At 33.3% G+C, this 13,868-nt stretch overlaps 1 protein-coding gene across 1 annotated transcript in view; it reads right to left on the bottom strand.

Annotated features, from left to right (window-relative positions):
• The window catches only part of LOC128998823 (uncharacterized), a 116,111-nt gene that overhangs the window by 15,333 nt on the left and 86,910 nt on the right, over positions 1-13,868 (bottom strand). Inside the window, exons 10-12 of the mRNA XM_054425179.1 lie at positions 11,715-11,795; positions 7,222-7,280; positions 4,122-4,272 (exon numbers count right to left, since the gene is read on the bottom strand). Coding sequence (XP_054281154.1) covers positions 4,122-4,272; positions 7,222-7,280; positions 11,715-11,795 — 291 coding nt within the window. The remainder of the gene's footprint in view (positions 1-4,121; positions 4,273-7,221; positions 7,281-11,714; positions 11,796-13,868) is intronic.

Raw genomic sequence — 13,868 nt, 5'->3', positions numbered from 1 at the left:
AATCATCTTTCAAAATTGAGAAGACTGACTACTTGCGCTCAATTATTTCGTCTTGCCCTAAATTACATTAAAGTAGGATGCAGTATGAGGAATGCATTTAGATTAATAGTTGGGAAGATAAGAAAAGACAGTGTTAGTTAATTAGTTCATATATTTAAAGGTTATTTTACATTAACTCATACATGCGCACAAGTTATTCCCCGATAGCTATTTTAAATTATGACAACTTTAAAAGGTAAATTTTCCAAAACTCATTTCAATAGAATGAAATGAGTTTATACACTGGTATGAGAATTTGGATGTATTTCATGTTGTTACAGACCAACTAATGGATTCATGTCCAAAGCCAATATTTTTTAAAATTTATGTCTAAACCAAGGAGTGGACTAATGTTTAACAGTCCAGATAAAAAATAAATTAAAATATGTGAGAGGTTTTGTTGTTTAATTTGTCAAAAAATTATCTTTTAATGATTAATGATTCTGATGGACTCAGTTTGCCCTATTATTTTGGTTTCTATCCTGGTTATGACTGTGTGAAACAATAAACTAATAAAATAATGTCGTCAACTAATATTTAAAAAGTTGTATAATAAAAGTAAATGAGCAAAACAATGTCCAAAACACTACAGACCACGCAAATAATAATTTAAAATATTTATATGGAATGTTTATCAATTATTGTATACAACAAATTATTATTTGACAACTATTTACTAATTAAACTGAAATTACGGTGTTCTTTTTGTTCCTTTTCTGATTTATAACTTTCTAAAACAAAAACAAAAACAAAAACTGATGGAATAATTTATTAACCTATTAATTAAAAAAGTGGTATGTAGGTCTAAATAATGTCGCCTATTGGGTCTGATGATGATTGAAGTGTCTAATCGAAATCGATCACCACTTACCATCTTTTATATGTATTTAGTTATTATTTAGTATGTGATACAACAGTATAACCATTTATAATAGTATTATAGTATTATAGTATCACATAGTATACGTGTTCAAGCGTTTGTTTTGGATACGTTACAAGTGTTTAGACGTATTTTTGGTACTTTCAGGTAAATAATATCCATACAAAAACACGAATAAAATGTTGTGTAACCCTTCTTCTAAATACAATTTTAAATAATATTAACTAACTATACTTGAATATAAATTTTAAATATTTTGAAATAATATTAACTATAATGCATTGTAATAGAAATCCAGTAATAGTAACATCTGACTTGCTATTAATTTATATTTCAAAACATTTACTAAATTTAGAACCACCATAACAGAGGTTTAAAGTTACAACACATTAAACATTCACACACATATGGACACATGTGGAAGGGAAACACTGGACCTTTTCAAATATGAATTTGCTGACCACATCAGTCATGCAAAGTGTTTTAAAACAACTTCTTGATAAAAAAATCATAGTGGAAACAGGAAACCCGTAAAAGCATTTGGTTTTTATTTTGTGCTTAGTTCGAGGTTAACTAATTTCGTATGAAGCATATTTGTATAATTATTTGTAACTTACATTAACTATAGTCAGATAGTGTTTGTCAATTTGGAAATCATATTGAATTAAATTGAACTCATCTCTTTATGGAAATATAGGTTCAGTCTTTACAAACCAAAATATATCTCTTTAAATCAAGTTAGTGGTATTTATCTGAGTTTTTAAGACGAACTAACCAATCTGGTAAAGGTAGCAAAGGTCAATAGTTCATTGTAACTTATTATCTGAATTTAAGTTCCACTGTCCCAGGACTGATCTAAATTCTGCCCTACTTGAATTTACAGAACAACTATGTTTGTTGTAAATTAGTATGTGTTAATTTGTTTCTTTATGGGAGTGCTAAAGTAATCTCAGTAAACCCTACATCCAATTGACTAAGATGATACTGGCATACTGGAAGTCCCAGGACAGTTAGCCATATATCTGAGTTTATCCTTTTCCTTCCCATAGACCCCTGGAATATTCAACCCAGCGTCGACCGAGTTATCCGTGGCAACGTTTGAAATGACTCATGTGGAAGTACGTCACACATTTTAGCGTGACAAAATAAAATAAAAAGGGTAAAATGCTTTTTTTCGGAGCACATAAGAAGAGCCCGAAATTTTAATCCCCAAAAAGGTTCTCTAATCTTAAGCATAGAAAGAGCCCGGGTCTACACAGGTACCTGAGGAGGTGGACGCTGACTCGTGTTCTGAAATAAAGTTAGTTGTGTTTGGTTGGGTTCGGTTAGGTTAGGTGAGGTTAGGTTAGGTTAGGTTAAATTAGGTTAGGTTAGTTTAGGTAAACAGACTATATCTTTTAGTAATTTTAATATTTTTAATAATCTATATTTTAATAATGTATCTTTTAACAGTGTATCTTTTAATATTGTAAATAAATTTATGTATTTCAACTGTGTAGGGTCTTTCTCCTTAGAGGACTTGTTGTGGTAGTTCTAGGAAGAGCCCGGGCTCTTTTCGCACCGTCCTGGGAGGGACCTTGGAGGTCCGGGCGCTTTTCAAACGTCTGCCTGAGTTTTTGGGCTCTTTTCATGTGCGCCCCTTTTTTAGGGGGGAGGAATAGTTAAGGGATAAGGGATTGAGGGGGGCTTCAGTGGATAAGTTAAGGGCTAGCATAGTACGATAAAGGGATTAGAATATGAATTACACGTTCAAAAAAGTGGTTTCATAGAGTTTCAGTAGGCTTTGTTATAGTTTTGAACAGTTTAGAAAATAATTTTTTTTACAGCAAAAAATTAAATACATAATCTTTTCAAAATAAAATTGTAAATACAAAAATTGTACATACAAAATTGTACGACATCGTAAATATAAATTGTCATTGGTTAAGGTTTATTTGTAGCATATAATAAAATACGAAATAAATACATAACTCTGATTACACTGGATTTAGGTCACGTGGAGAAAACGTTTGATCTCAACAGCAGTCAGAGCACCATTAACGTTACATTATGCCCAAGGCGGCTGGTAAAAAGGTTAAGGTTGTAAAGACTGAGTAATGTTTTAAACATATTTTTGAGATTTTAACTTGTCCCGTATTTTTTTATTCACTTGCCTTTAACTGATCCAACATTACATTTCTTAAGGCCAAAATGATACAAGGTAAATATTGATTTTAGCACCCAATTAGCCTGGAAGTAAAAATTGTCTTTTTTAAATAGAGGCTTTCAATACACAGAAAGAACTCAGCATAAAGATCTATCTATATTTATGCTTGTTATTTGGATTCGGATTAAGATGGGTTCTGAGCCCCTGGCACAAACATGATCTCATACTGTAGTGAGTCGTGGAATTTAAACCCGTTTCTCTAGGATAGTCCAGTACTCTTTGTGCGGTGCAATTTCGTCCTGGGACAAAATTGTACTGTCGGCCTCGGATAGCTAATCTAATTGAGTTAGTCCAGGGTTAGTGGTAATAATAATAGTATTAAGTTTAAATACTCGGGCTCAGATGTGGTCATTAAAGCATCATTAATGACCCATTCATCACTGCCCGATGTACTTTAATTTAAACAAATTAACAAATTTAGAATAATTTGTGTTAATTCTTTGAGTGAAACACTGGTCGTAACTAACTGAAATTTTTAAATTATAAAATAAAACAAATCTTTACTTAATGGGTATACCGTGTTTCATTTTTAGAATTAAAACATTTTTAGAATTAAAACCAATGACGCTTAAAATAAACCGAATTGATTATATCGCAAACCACGGACTATTTCGCCCTGGCCTAAAACCTAATTTCGACGTTACCAGAGTTGTTCCACCACTGGTTTATTTACCGGGCTATCCGCCCACGATTTTTTTTAATAGTCGCCGGTTTTCACTCGGTAGCGTGATCGACTGAAAATTCAAAGTAGTGATGTATCGGGTTCGATGACGAGAGTTCACGTACCTGTGACGCCAATTTACATTTTTAAGCAAAGTCAATACTCGTAATACTCCGCCTCATCTTTTACATCCGCTCTCGATACGTCACATGTATTCCGAGACCCATTTGAACAAGCAAGTTCAATGATAAAAGTTCCCACTTTCAAACAAATTTAAGTTTGATGAAAATGCTGTATAAAGCGTAAACACATATTTTAGGTTATTATGGGCCTACCTTGACCAAGAATAGTCGTACCACCGCAGCACTCTCCTCTTCATACCCCCAGGCACCTTATGATGTCTCATATAGGTCTTCGCCCCATCCAGCAGCCGCTCAAACTCCAAGCGGTTGGCGTTCCTGTTGGTGATTACGTTCCCCACTTGGCCTAGATCAAAAATAACACGATTATTTGAATACACTATTGTATTAAAATTAATAGAAACAATGCATTAAGAAATAGGACTTAACAGTTTACTTGCTTAAGAAAACAGTTTCAGGCAAACATAAAGAGTTAGTAGAATGCCTGTAACAAAACCCAGTCTATAAAACAGTTAGTTGTGAGTCTATTTCTTCCTTGTATTCCTAGGCCAAGTGCCCTTTTCTCCAAATAGGTACTGACCTTTTGTATAATAAAATACCCCCACCGCAGCAAACCTGCAGACTAAGCCAATTTCCACTTACCTGGCTGGATTTATACTAAAACATTCCCTAAAAATTGTCAGATTTATTTCCTATTAAAATAACTTTAATTTTAGTGAGTACTGAGGTTTGCTACAACAGGGAACATATTGAGGTGTGTTTTTTTTATTGCAATGTTGATAGCTTAGTATTAAATAAACCAAATTTCCGAATATGCTTAAAATAGTTAAAATATATCCATAAACAAGCAAATTAAAACGTTTATTTAATTTTCCATAAGAATAATATGGGGATTTTAAATTTACAATCTTTAAATTATCTCCGTAACCGTTGGGCAAACAACAACACTTCGATATACAAAATTATTTCGTATTTTAATCTCTACAAAATGGTTTGGAAAGAAATTATAATATTTTTGTTTTCAGGGTCAAAAATTGGAAAAATCAATTTTTACCCCATAAAACCTCCCATAAACCCCCGTTCCCATAGTCCGATTATGCTGGTTAACGAACTCGTTCAAATAAACGTAGGTTTACACGTTTGTACCAAATTTAATCAAAATCGGATAATTTTTGCTCGAGTTATCGCGCTAATGGACACACATGTAAATATGAATTTGAACGGATGGTGTAGTTGGTCTCTGGGTACCTCAAAATGAAAAGTAAATCGCTCCGGGTCTTACCATGAGTACTACGGTAATAGCTTATTCCCTATATGGGAAATTCGCTAAAAACTAATATATGGGAATATCATTCTATTTACCACTTACTGTCAAGCTCTGTCATTGATTTGTAAGCACTCCAGCCTGTTATGGGGATGATGTCATAATTTATTCGTGTTTATCTGTATCGTCGTCGTTACGGTAAATCACACTAATAAACACGAATAATTGATGAAACCATCGCCGTAACGTCTATAGTGCTAAATAATAATCAATTGGAGTGGACAGAATGCAGAATGTTTAATAATTTCGTCCTACTATCTGTCACACAGAAAAGCAATTAGAAGAAAAATAATGTATGGGTGCAACTCATTGATTTCGATTTGAAAGAAAGATAAGTATAATGGTTTCCAAACAACAAGGAATGTCACAGTACGAGTGTTAAGTACGATTTAAATTGCTTAACCTACTTTATTACCAAGAGGGCAATATGGGGGATTTCTAATTATCAAAGTTCTAATTTGTAATCTTCCCTTGAAATCTTCTCATTCAAAGATGATTTGTATGAGTGTAGCGAGAGTTTTTCTAATAAAATGAATAGTAGTTTGTAATTAAACAGTTAATTAAATTCACACATATCTTACCATTTGCGTAAAGCTCATAAAACTGAACATTTATTTATGTACCTTTGAATAAAACAAAAATTATTTTTCTGTTTACTTAAAATGCTTTTTAGTTAGTTAAATCATTATCTTACAAATTTTCTCAAAGCCATGCAACTTATAATGTCAATCCCACTTTAAATATAACTACTATTTTATAATGCTATTTTAACTTCATAAGGCGATAAAAAAAGTACCTAATCCATAGCAGAAAAAAGCGTTTAGGGACTTGTTTTGTATTTTTAAATGGACGCAATTGATAAAACAAAATCAGATATAAATAATATGGTTATTTGTTGGTACTCTAATGATCTACGAAACGAAACATACACAACAGACTAACATAGGCTGGAGATTTAAATACTTAAACATCCTCGAAGGTATGATAACTAAGTTGCTTAAAAAGAATGAAGCTGATATCATCAGCAAAGAAGAAGATGGGCTTTAGGACGAAAGTGAAGGGGTGGGGGGGGGGGGGGGGGTTTAAATGGGTCAGTCAGGTCCGTTTGTGATCTATGCAATAATGAACTCAACTCCGAATTTCTCACTTTTAACTCACATATCTCTGAACTTTGACATATATAATTTGAATATAATTTCTCATCACATGTGGTGTCTGTTCATAAGCTTTGATTTAGATTCAAAAACAAGAATTCTTGTTTTAACCTTTAAAAATGTTAACTCGCAGATCTCTGAACTTTGACATACATAATCTGATGTAATTTCTCATTACATGTGGGTTTCTGTTCATAAGTTTTGACTTTAAAAGCAGGAATTCTTGTTTCAGTCTTTTTTATTTAACTTACAAGATTTATTTATCATACTTTATGTGTACATGTTTGTAGTGTTTTTAGTGTTTCAAGTGGATTTATATTTAATGATACAATAAATTACAACCAGTCAACCTGTGTACATACCTTTGTAAGTTTTTCTAATGTAATTACCTAACAGGGTTGTACAAGTACATATTATATTTTACGATAATTTATTTGCAAATATTATTCGCGTTTGTTTTATCATGTTGGTTTGATAATCTAGCCAATTTTGTCCAAGCTGCGTATTTTATATGTTTCTTTGAACAGCAATTATTCGAGTGAAAAATGTTATTAATATGGTTGTTAAAGTTTGTAAAATCTACTTTACGAAGTTAATAAAGGTCTACCAGGAATACATTTTGCAAAAATGTACAACTAATTCACATAAAACTATAATATTTGTAGGCGTTACTCATATGCTCATTTTATCACATTGACTGTTATTCTTTTTAATGCCAGTTATTCTCTTGGAAACTAAATTCCACAATTTACATAGTAGAGTAAGATTACGGTACATAATACCACTTGTTTACTGTGAATAAAATCTGTTTACTTACCGACAATAGTAGCAAAAATGAACACTCCAATCAAATAGCTGACGATGGTGAAGACATATCTGGAAAAGAAACAACAAACGGTTGTGTTATACAATGATATAGCAAAACCTCAGCTGTATTATTTATCCATGCAGCCAAGATGTTTGTGTTGCCATGTAGCCTCGCGGAAAAGCTAGTTTTGTTGTTGCAATCAGTGATGAGGTTATATCCTAGTTGAAACTCTTGCACATTTAAGCGTCCCATTTAATTTTTTCTGAGGTAATTGATTTTATATTGTAGATACAAATGCTGTTAGAATGGCCTGTTTGTCATGGTAACTGTGTAATACAAATGAAACACTTCTATCAATTATTGCTGAGAAAAGTCCAGATGTATAATTGGGAAAATCTTATGCATTTTTATAAAAGATTCAAGGACTAGTATTAGCAAAGAATTAAAGATAAGCACTAGAAAACAGTCAAGAATTGGCATTAGGAAAGAATCAGGAATTAGTATCTGGAAAGAAGATAAGAAATTACATGGGAAATATTCATGAATTAGTATTAAGACTGTCAAAAATCGTTACCAAGCAATTAGTAGGTAATAATTAGTATAAGGAAATACTCGATATTAAGTATTTGAAAAGAATCGAGACTCAATAAAAATTAATTATTTATCAACAGCTAATAGGCTTAAGTTATCAAACTGGCATAAAAGTTCCCAATGTTTTAATTTAAAAGCCACCACTTTGTGCATAAACCACGCTAATATTATGTACTTGGATTTTATTTTGTATAAATTTATTTCACAATATATTGTTTTTCGGTAAATGAATGTGAAACATCGCTTAACACTACATAGCACATTTTAAAATTACCTAATAGATAACTGTACTTGTGTAAAGGTGAATAAAACTTTTGTGACTATTTAAATTCCGAAACAGTCTGGATGAAAATAGTTGAAAAGTAACTGGTTATTCAAAGTGATTGAACTAGAATGATTAAACACACGGTGATTAAATGGTTGCGACCTTAATCCGTTCTTTGATTAGTGGCACACTGTTGCAAGTTAAAATTAAAAATAAATTTGTATACAAGGCAAACATATCCTCTTATTCAACATTGAATGTGGTTTATTTCTTGGAAGAAAATTTTCTAGAATTTTATACTATCATACTGATAAAATGAAGCATATTTATAGGTAATGCAAGGGTTCTAGTATCGTTTGGCTAGTAAAATATTAAAATAATAAAAACAATGTCATGTGTATGTTTGTTAAAAACTAATAGTCGCGTATTAATTATGTTATAATCTAATTAATGAATAGTTATAGTGTTGTATTGTTTGTTTTACAGCGGAAAATAAATCAAGGAAGAGATGAAAAGTAACAACTAAAAGCATTCATGTAACAATTAATTGTGTTTTTTTATTGTCAAAATTGTTATCTGATAATGATTTGATTATAAGTATAATTTATATTTAAATACATTTATAAATCAAATGAAAAAAATAAATTGTATATGTGTATGTATAGTATACATACCTTAGTAGTATATAAATATTATAACGTGTGCGCCAAAAAAAAAACATGGCAGTTTTTAAAATGAAATTTTTTGAGAACAAAAACAGAGTGTACACTGTAAATAAGACTAAAATATTTACATTGTTTTACCATTTTATTAATGGTGGATAATGTTTATCAAGTGATGCCCATTTACGTGTACACAGGCTTCCTTTCTGTAAACTTTCCGTTTCTTTCGTCTCATTGATTGAGGAATAATAGTTACCTAGTGTCTTATACACTGTTCAGTGCATAACACAACTATAGCAACTTTAGTAATACTGTACCATTGACTATATATACCTATAACGTTAAACCGCATTTTAAAGCAATGACGTGCAAGTTTCAGTTTCATGAGATTAGTTGTTGTCGAAATTAAGTAAACAACTATACATAAATAAAAATAACACATGGATTTTAATTTGGCAAAAAATTGGGTGAACAAATGCCGCTTCTGAAGTGTAATTTTTCAAATACGATCATTGCTTACGAACTACCTTGCCGTTCGAATGATTGTTGGCAGGACTATGTACATATGTACACTGAGTTGGACTATCCAGATCTCAGTTCGACACTTAGAAGCACCGGTCCACCCATGAGACGTTAGACTCTGTTTCGTATATATCTCGACAACGTCTGCAAACTTACGTGCGAGAACTCATATCTTTATCTCCAGTTTTCCTCTCGACCTTGTCAATAAGTCCGTTTGAAATGTGATATTCTTAAAATGTAGACATTTTTATATTACTTGAATCAGAGCTTTTTTCAATAAAAGGTTATCTATACCTATTAATACATTTTATTAGTTAGTTATTGACAGCAATTCATTCTGCCTACCGACAAAACTGCCTACCGACAAAAAGCTTCCATCCTTGGCCGCGGTGGAGCGCTGTTCTAGTTCAGATTACTACCTCGTGGCGCGCCACTTCACAGGTGCTGGCAGGGTAGTGGCAAGGGTAGGGGGGGCGGGGTAGAGGCAAGGGTAGTGGGGGGTAGTGGCCAGTGGGTTGGGTGCTGTTCTCTCTCATTCTCACACACAACAACCACTGTCATTTCACAAATGCCAATGATGACGTTCAGGGAAGAATGTCCATCATTCATGTGTGCAGCCAAATCAACACAATTGCATAGACTGAAAAGGGAGGGGGGCAATTTTATAATATTGGTAACCATTGACTATATATACCCCTATACATACGTTCCATGGCCATAGTGGACCGGTTGCCAGTAATTTGTTGGCAAGGATAGGAGCGCTAGAACAGCGCTGGTTAGTGGTTAGAAGGTTAGAAACAGTCTCGACGCATGCGCAGACGAGTAGATGAGCACTGAGCAGTGAGCAGTCGACCGCTCACCACTCAGCGCTCAGCTCATCCAGCTGACGATAGCTGTGAGGGGGGGTGGGAGAGTGGGGTAGTTGAGAGAGTATACAATGCGTCGCTATCACTACAAAAACAATATCCAGAAAGGTCAATGAGCTGAGCAAAAACTATTCTCGATCAGCTGTGGTGACACGTCACTCGCACAACACTATGATGAATCTCACCGCGTGCCCTGGCCCTACTTTCGTTTCATAAAAATGCATTCGTGCGTTAGTGGTGTTTGATGGTTTGACTAGACCCAGGTTTAATACTGTTTACATTATGTTGAGACGCACACGATATTGTTAAACAACACTAAGCCTACTATTGGTACAAATTTTTATTTATACAATTTGTATTCGAGGCTTACAATTGATTGAAGTTTGTGTAATTTGTTCTTATGTTACCAGCAACTAATTACTCCTAATTTTATTCAAGAAGTAATAAACCATGACTTTTTATAAGAATTTTTTTATCCTACCAACTACGTTAAGTTTGTGTTGCTAGATATTTTACATGCATTTTCAGTAATATTTAATGAATAAGCAATAACGAGGATTTAAAACTTGAAGTAAGAATGTTGAATAAGAGGAAATGTTTGCCTTGTGTACCAATTTATTTTTAATTTTAACTTGCAACAGTGTGCCACTAATCAAAGAACAGATTAAAATCGCAACCATTTAATCACCGTGTGTTTAATCATTCTAGTTCAATCACTTTGAATAACCAGTTACTTTTTAACTATTTTCATCCAGAATGTTTCGGATTTTAAATAGGTACAAACGTTTTATTCACCTTTACAGCTGTCTGCAACAATGAACTATGTGGATAATATAACAGCTGAAGAATCGCCAGATTAAAACTATCAGGTTTTTATGGATCAGCCGTATTCCATTTTTATATGCGATCAAATTGTATAGTATCCTTAATCTCAAGTATTCTAAGTGTACAATAAAATAATGAACATTTTCAAATGTTATTTTATTTTCATACTAGTATATTTATTATAGTATAGTTATTTTCATTTAATGGCAAAAGGTTCAGCGAATTTAAACAATTTAATTAATTAAAATTTTTAAACAGTATGTCTAACTATAATGGATGCAACTACATACATAACTTAACCTAGGTGGTGATGCAGCAAAGTTTTGCTTTCCTTACAAAATACAGAGAAGGCTGAACTTCCACTGCACCAGAACTACGAACGATATCAATATGGCAATCTAGACGAACAGCCTTCGAAAAGAAAAAACAATTCCAATTTACAGTCGGGACCATGAGAGTCTGCAGTTGGCGGCAGCCAATAAAAAAAGGCTAGTGCGACGTTGCCATATCGCCCGTTGAAGATACTAATTAACATAATAAACAATATTTTCAAATGAGCTGGTATTATTAGATTTGGCAACACCGCACTGTCCTCATTGGCTCCTTCGAAGTCACGTGGTAAATAGGCTCCTCCATCAACTGCAGACTCTCGTGGTCCCGACTATAGGTAAATTTTCAAACAATAATATTAATTTTTGAAAAGTTAAAAATGTTTCTACTGATTGTATTTTGTAAGAAAGATAAAAAACTTTGCTGGGCCCAAATACTGACCCTCTGTTCGAGTTGAACTGAAGAAGTCTGGATTTGTGACCCCTTCTAGGCAGCGTTTGAAGGCCATCCGTCGATGTCTTACTGTACATCACCCATTGCCACATTAATATCATTGCAACTCTACTCTGTGTAGCATTGACTTAACTACGAGATAGTCTGAAGGAACTACTGAATGTATTCAATGTCAACAGAAAATGACTGAGGATAACAGTCACGATACTTGTAAATATTGGTCTTCAAGAATTGACCATGTTGTTGATTGGCAGAAATGCTAGCTGGTGTTTCAGATGGAACGAACCATCAAGACAACGTATCTTGCTCGCCATTGCAGCAGTCTTTTATCAATTATTGATTATTTGGGATGGGAACGCCACCTAGGCATATTTTAACCCAAATGTGAGTGAAGGTTCAGTGTAGAATGGTTTAGATGATCTGTGTAGCTTTTTTTACTTTTATGACTAAGATCAGCTGGTTCATCAGTCAGGATCATGTATTTAAAGCCCAATTGCCAGGAACAGTTGGGTCCGGTTTAAAATCTTCAAAAAGCTACTGCCTTTCACAGGATTGGACCTTTTAATTGTTAGGTAAGTACTTTAACCACTCAGATACCCCCTTACTCTGAAGATATATTGCTTGAACGCATCTAACCGTCGGACAGTATTTCTGCTGGTCAACAACGCAGCCAACTCCAGAAGACCAAAGACAATATACTTTGAATGTAGGAAATTATAGTCTGTATGATGTAACCTGCCTCCTGACCCTACATATACCTGTGACCTATGACTGGCCCGGAGCTTACTAGCAGTCCCAGGTAGATCTGGAGGCTCAGAAGACAGGTTTCTTCAAACAGAGTATACCTTTTAGCTTAAGTTATGATACCTTCAAAATGTGTATTTACTCAATCGAACGACAGAGTAAATGAATAATAAAAAATAATCGTTAAATAATATCACTCTCGAATTTCCTATGGATTAATTGATGGTCCAATAGATTTTAGTGGAATGAAACTACCACAAGGATGGTTTTCCATGCCCAATAGACATTCTTTTTTATGGACTTACAGCTTAGGCCTAAAGTAGGTTCTAAAACCATTAGGTAACAGTATTAACACTAGCAAATAGATATTCATTATATATTAACGGATTTGAACTCAAAACTTCAAGGCAGAAGGTCCGTGCAATAACCATCATGCCAGCCGCGTTTTTTATTATTCTAAAATAAAGTAAATGAGATTCAAATAACGTACCAGTCAATATTGATAATTTCTCGGGTGCCATTATACTTGTTGTACTCATATACTACCATATACCTCTATAAAAGCCTTGCATTAATGGCTCATAGTTACCTACACATGCAACGAAACTTTCGTATCTTCAGAGGAAAATAATAACTGCTTTAGGTTTGGACGCATTTGTAAAATATATTTCGGAAAGAATACATTTTCTGATTTTAGCTTTATTTATATATTTACCTTATAAATAGACAAGGTAGAATTTAATTTACGTTTATTTAATTTAGGTTTTCGCAGAGAATATGATGCCTTTGTATGATCTGCTGACGTCATAAAGAAATCTCACAGCGGCAAGGTTTTACAACATTCATAAAACATCTAAAGTGAGACAGCAATCATGTGGTTGAAAAAATCTTGATAGTTGCTTAAATTGTGCCACTATTGTTCGACTCACTAGTCTATTTATAGTGTCAATGCCACAGAAAATAATTGATATAAAAAAATCTGAAAATGCCCTCAAAAGCTGTATAAGCTTCTCAATAATTGGATATTTAGAAGACTGAGCCTCACAGTGCTACACAGAAGTCCGAGATGCTAGTTACTTAACACAACTTTTGAAAATTTTTAAATAAACTTAAAAGCAACACACGATATTACACAACTATATTGACATGCAATAAACATAATATTATCTTTATATACCGGTACTTAGGAAAATCATGAGATAATCTTTTGAATACATCTTGCTATTCCCCAGATAAGGTTTGGCCATAAGATTGCAATTAATGTGCATTGTATTCCTCGAGTTTTTTTAAAATTTAAACATAGTTACTACGCTTTGGTTGGATGTATGATTATGGATGGAACTAGATTCCTTTTCCAAGTTAAAGTTGCAGCCATTTTTAGATTTAAAATAACATCCT

Source organism: Macrosteles quadrilineatus, unplaced genomic scaffold (genome assembly GCF_028750875.1).
Source record: "Macrosteles quadrilineatus isolate MER2022 unplaced genomic scaffold, UCM_ALF_1.0 Scaffold_7__1_contigs__length_78375512, whole genome shotgun sequence".
Taxonomy (NCBI): Eukaryota; Metazoa; Arthropoda; class Insecta; order Hemiptera; family Cicadellidae; genus Macrosteles; species Macrosteles quadrilineatus.
Note: the sequence above shows the minus strand (reverse complement) of the source record. Positions and strands in the feature narration are given on the sequence as shown.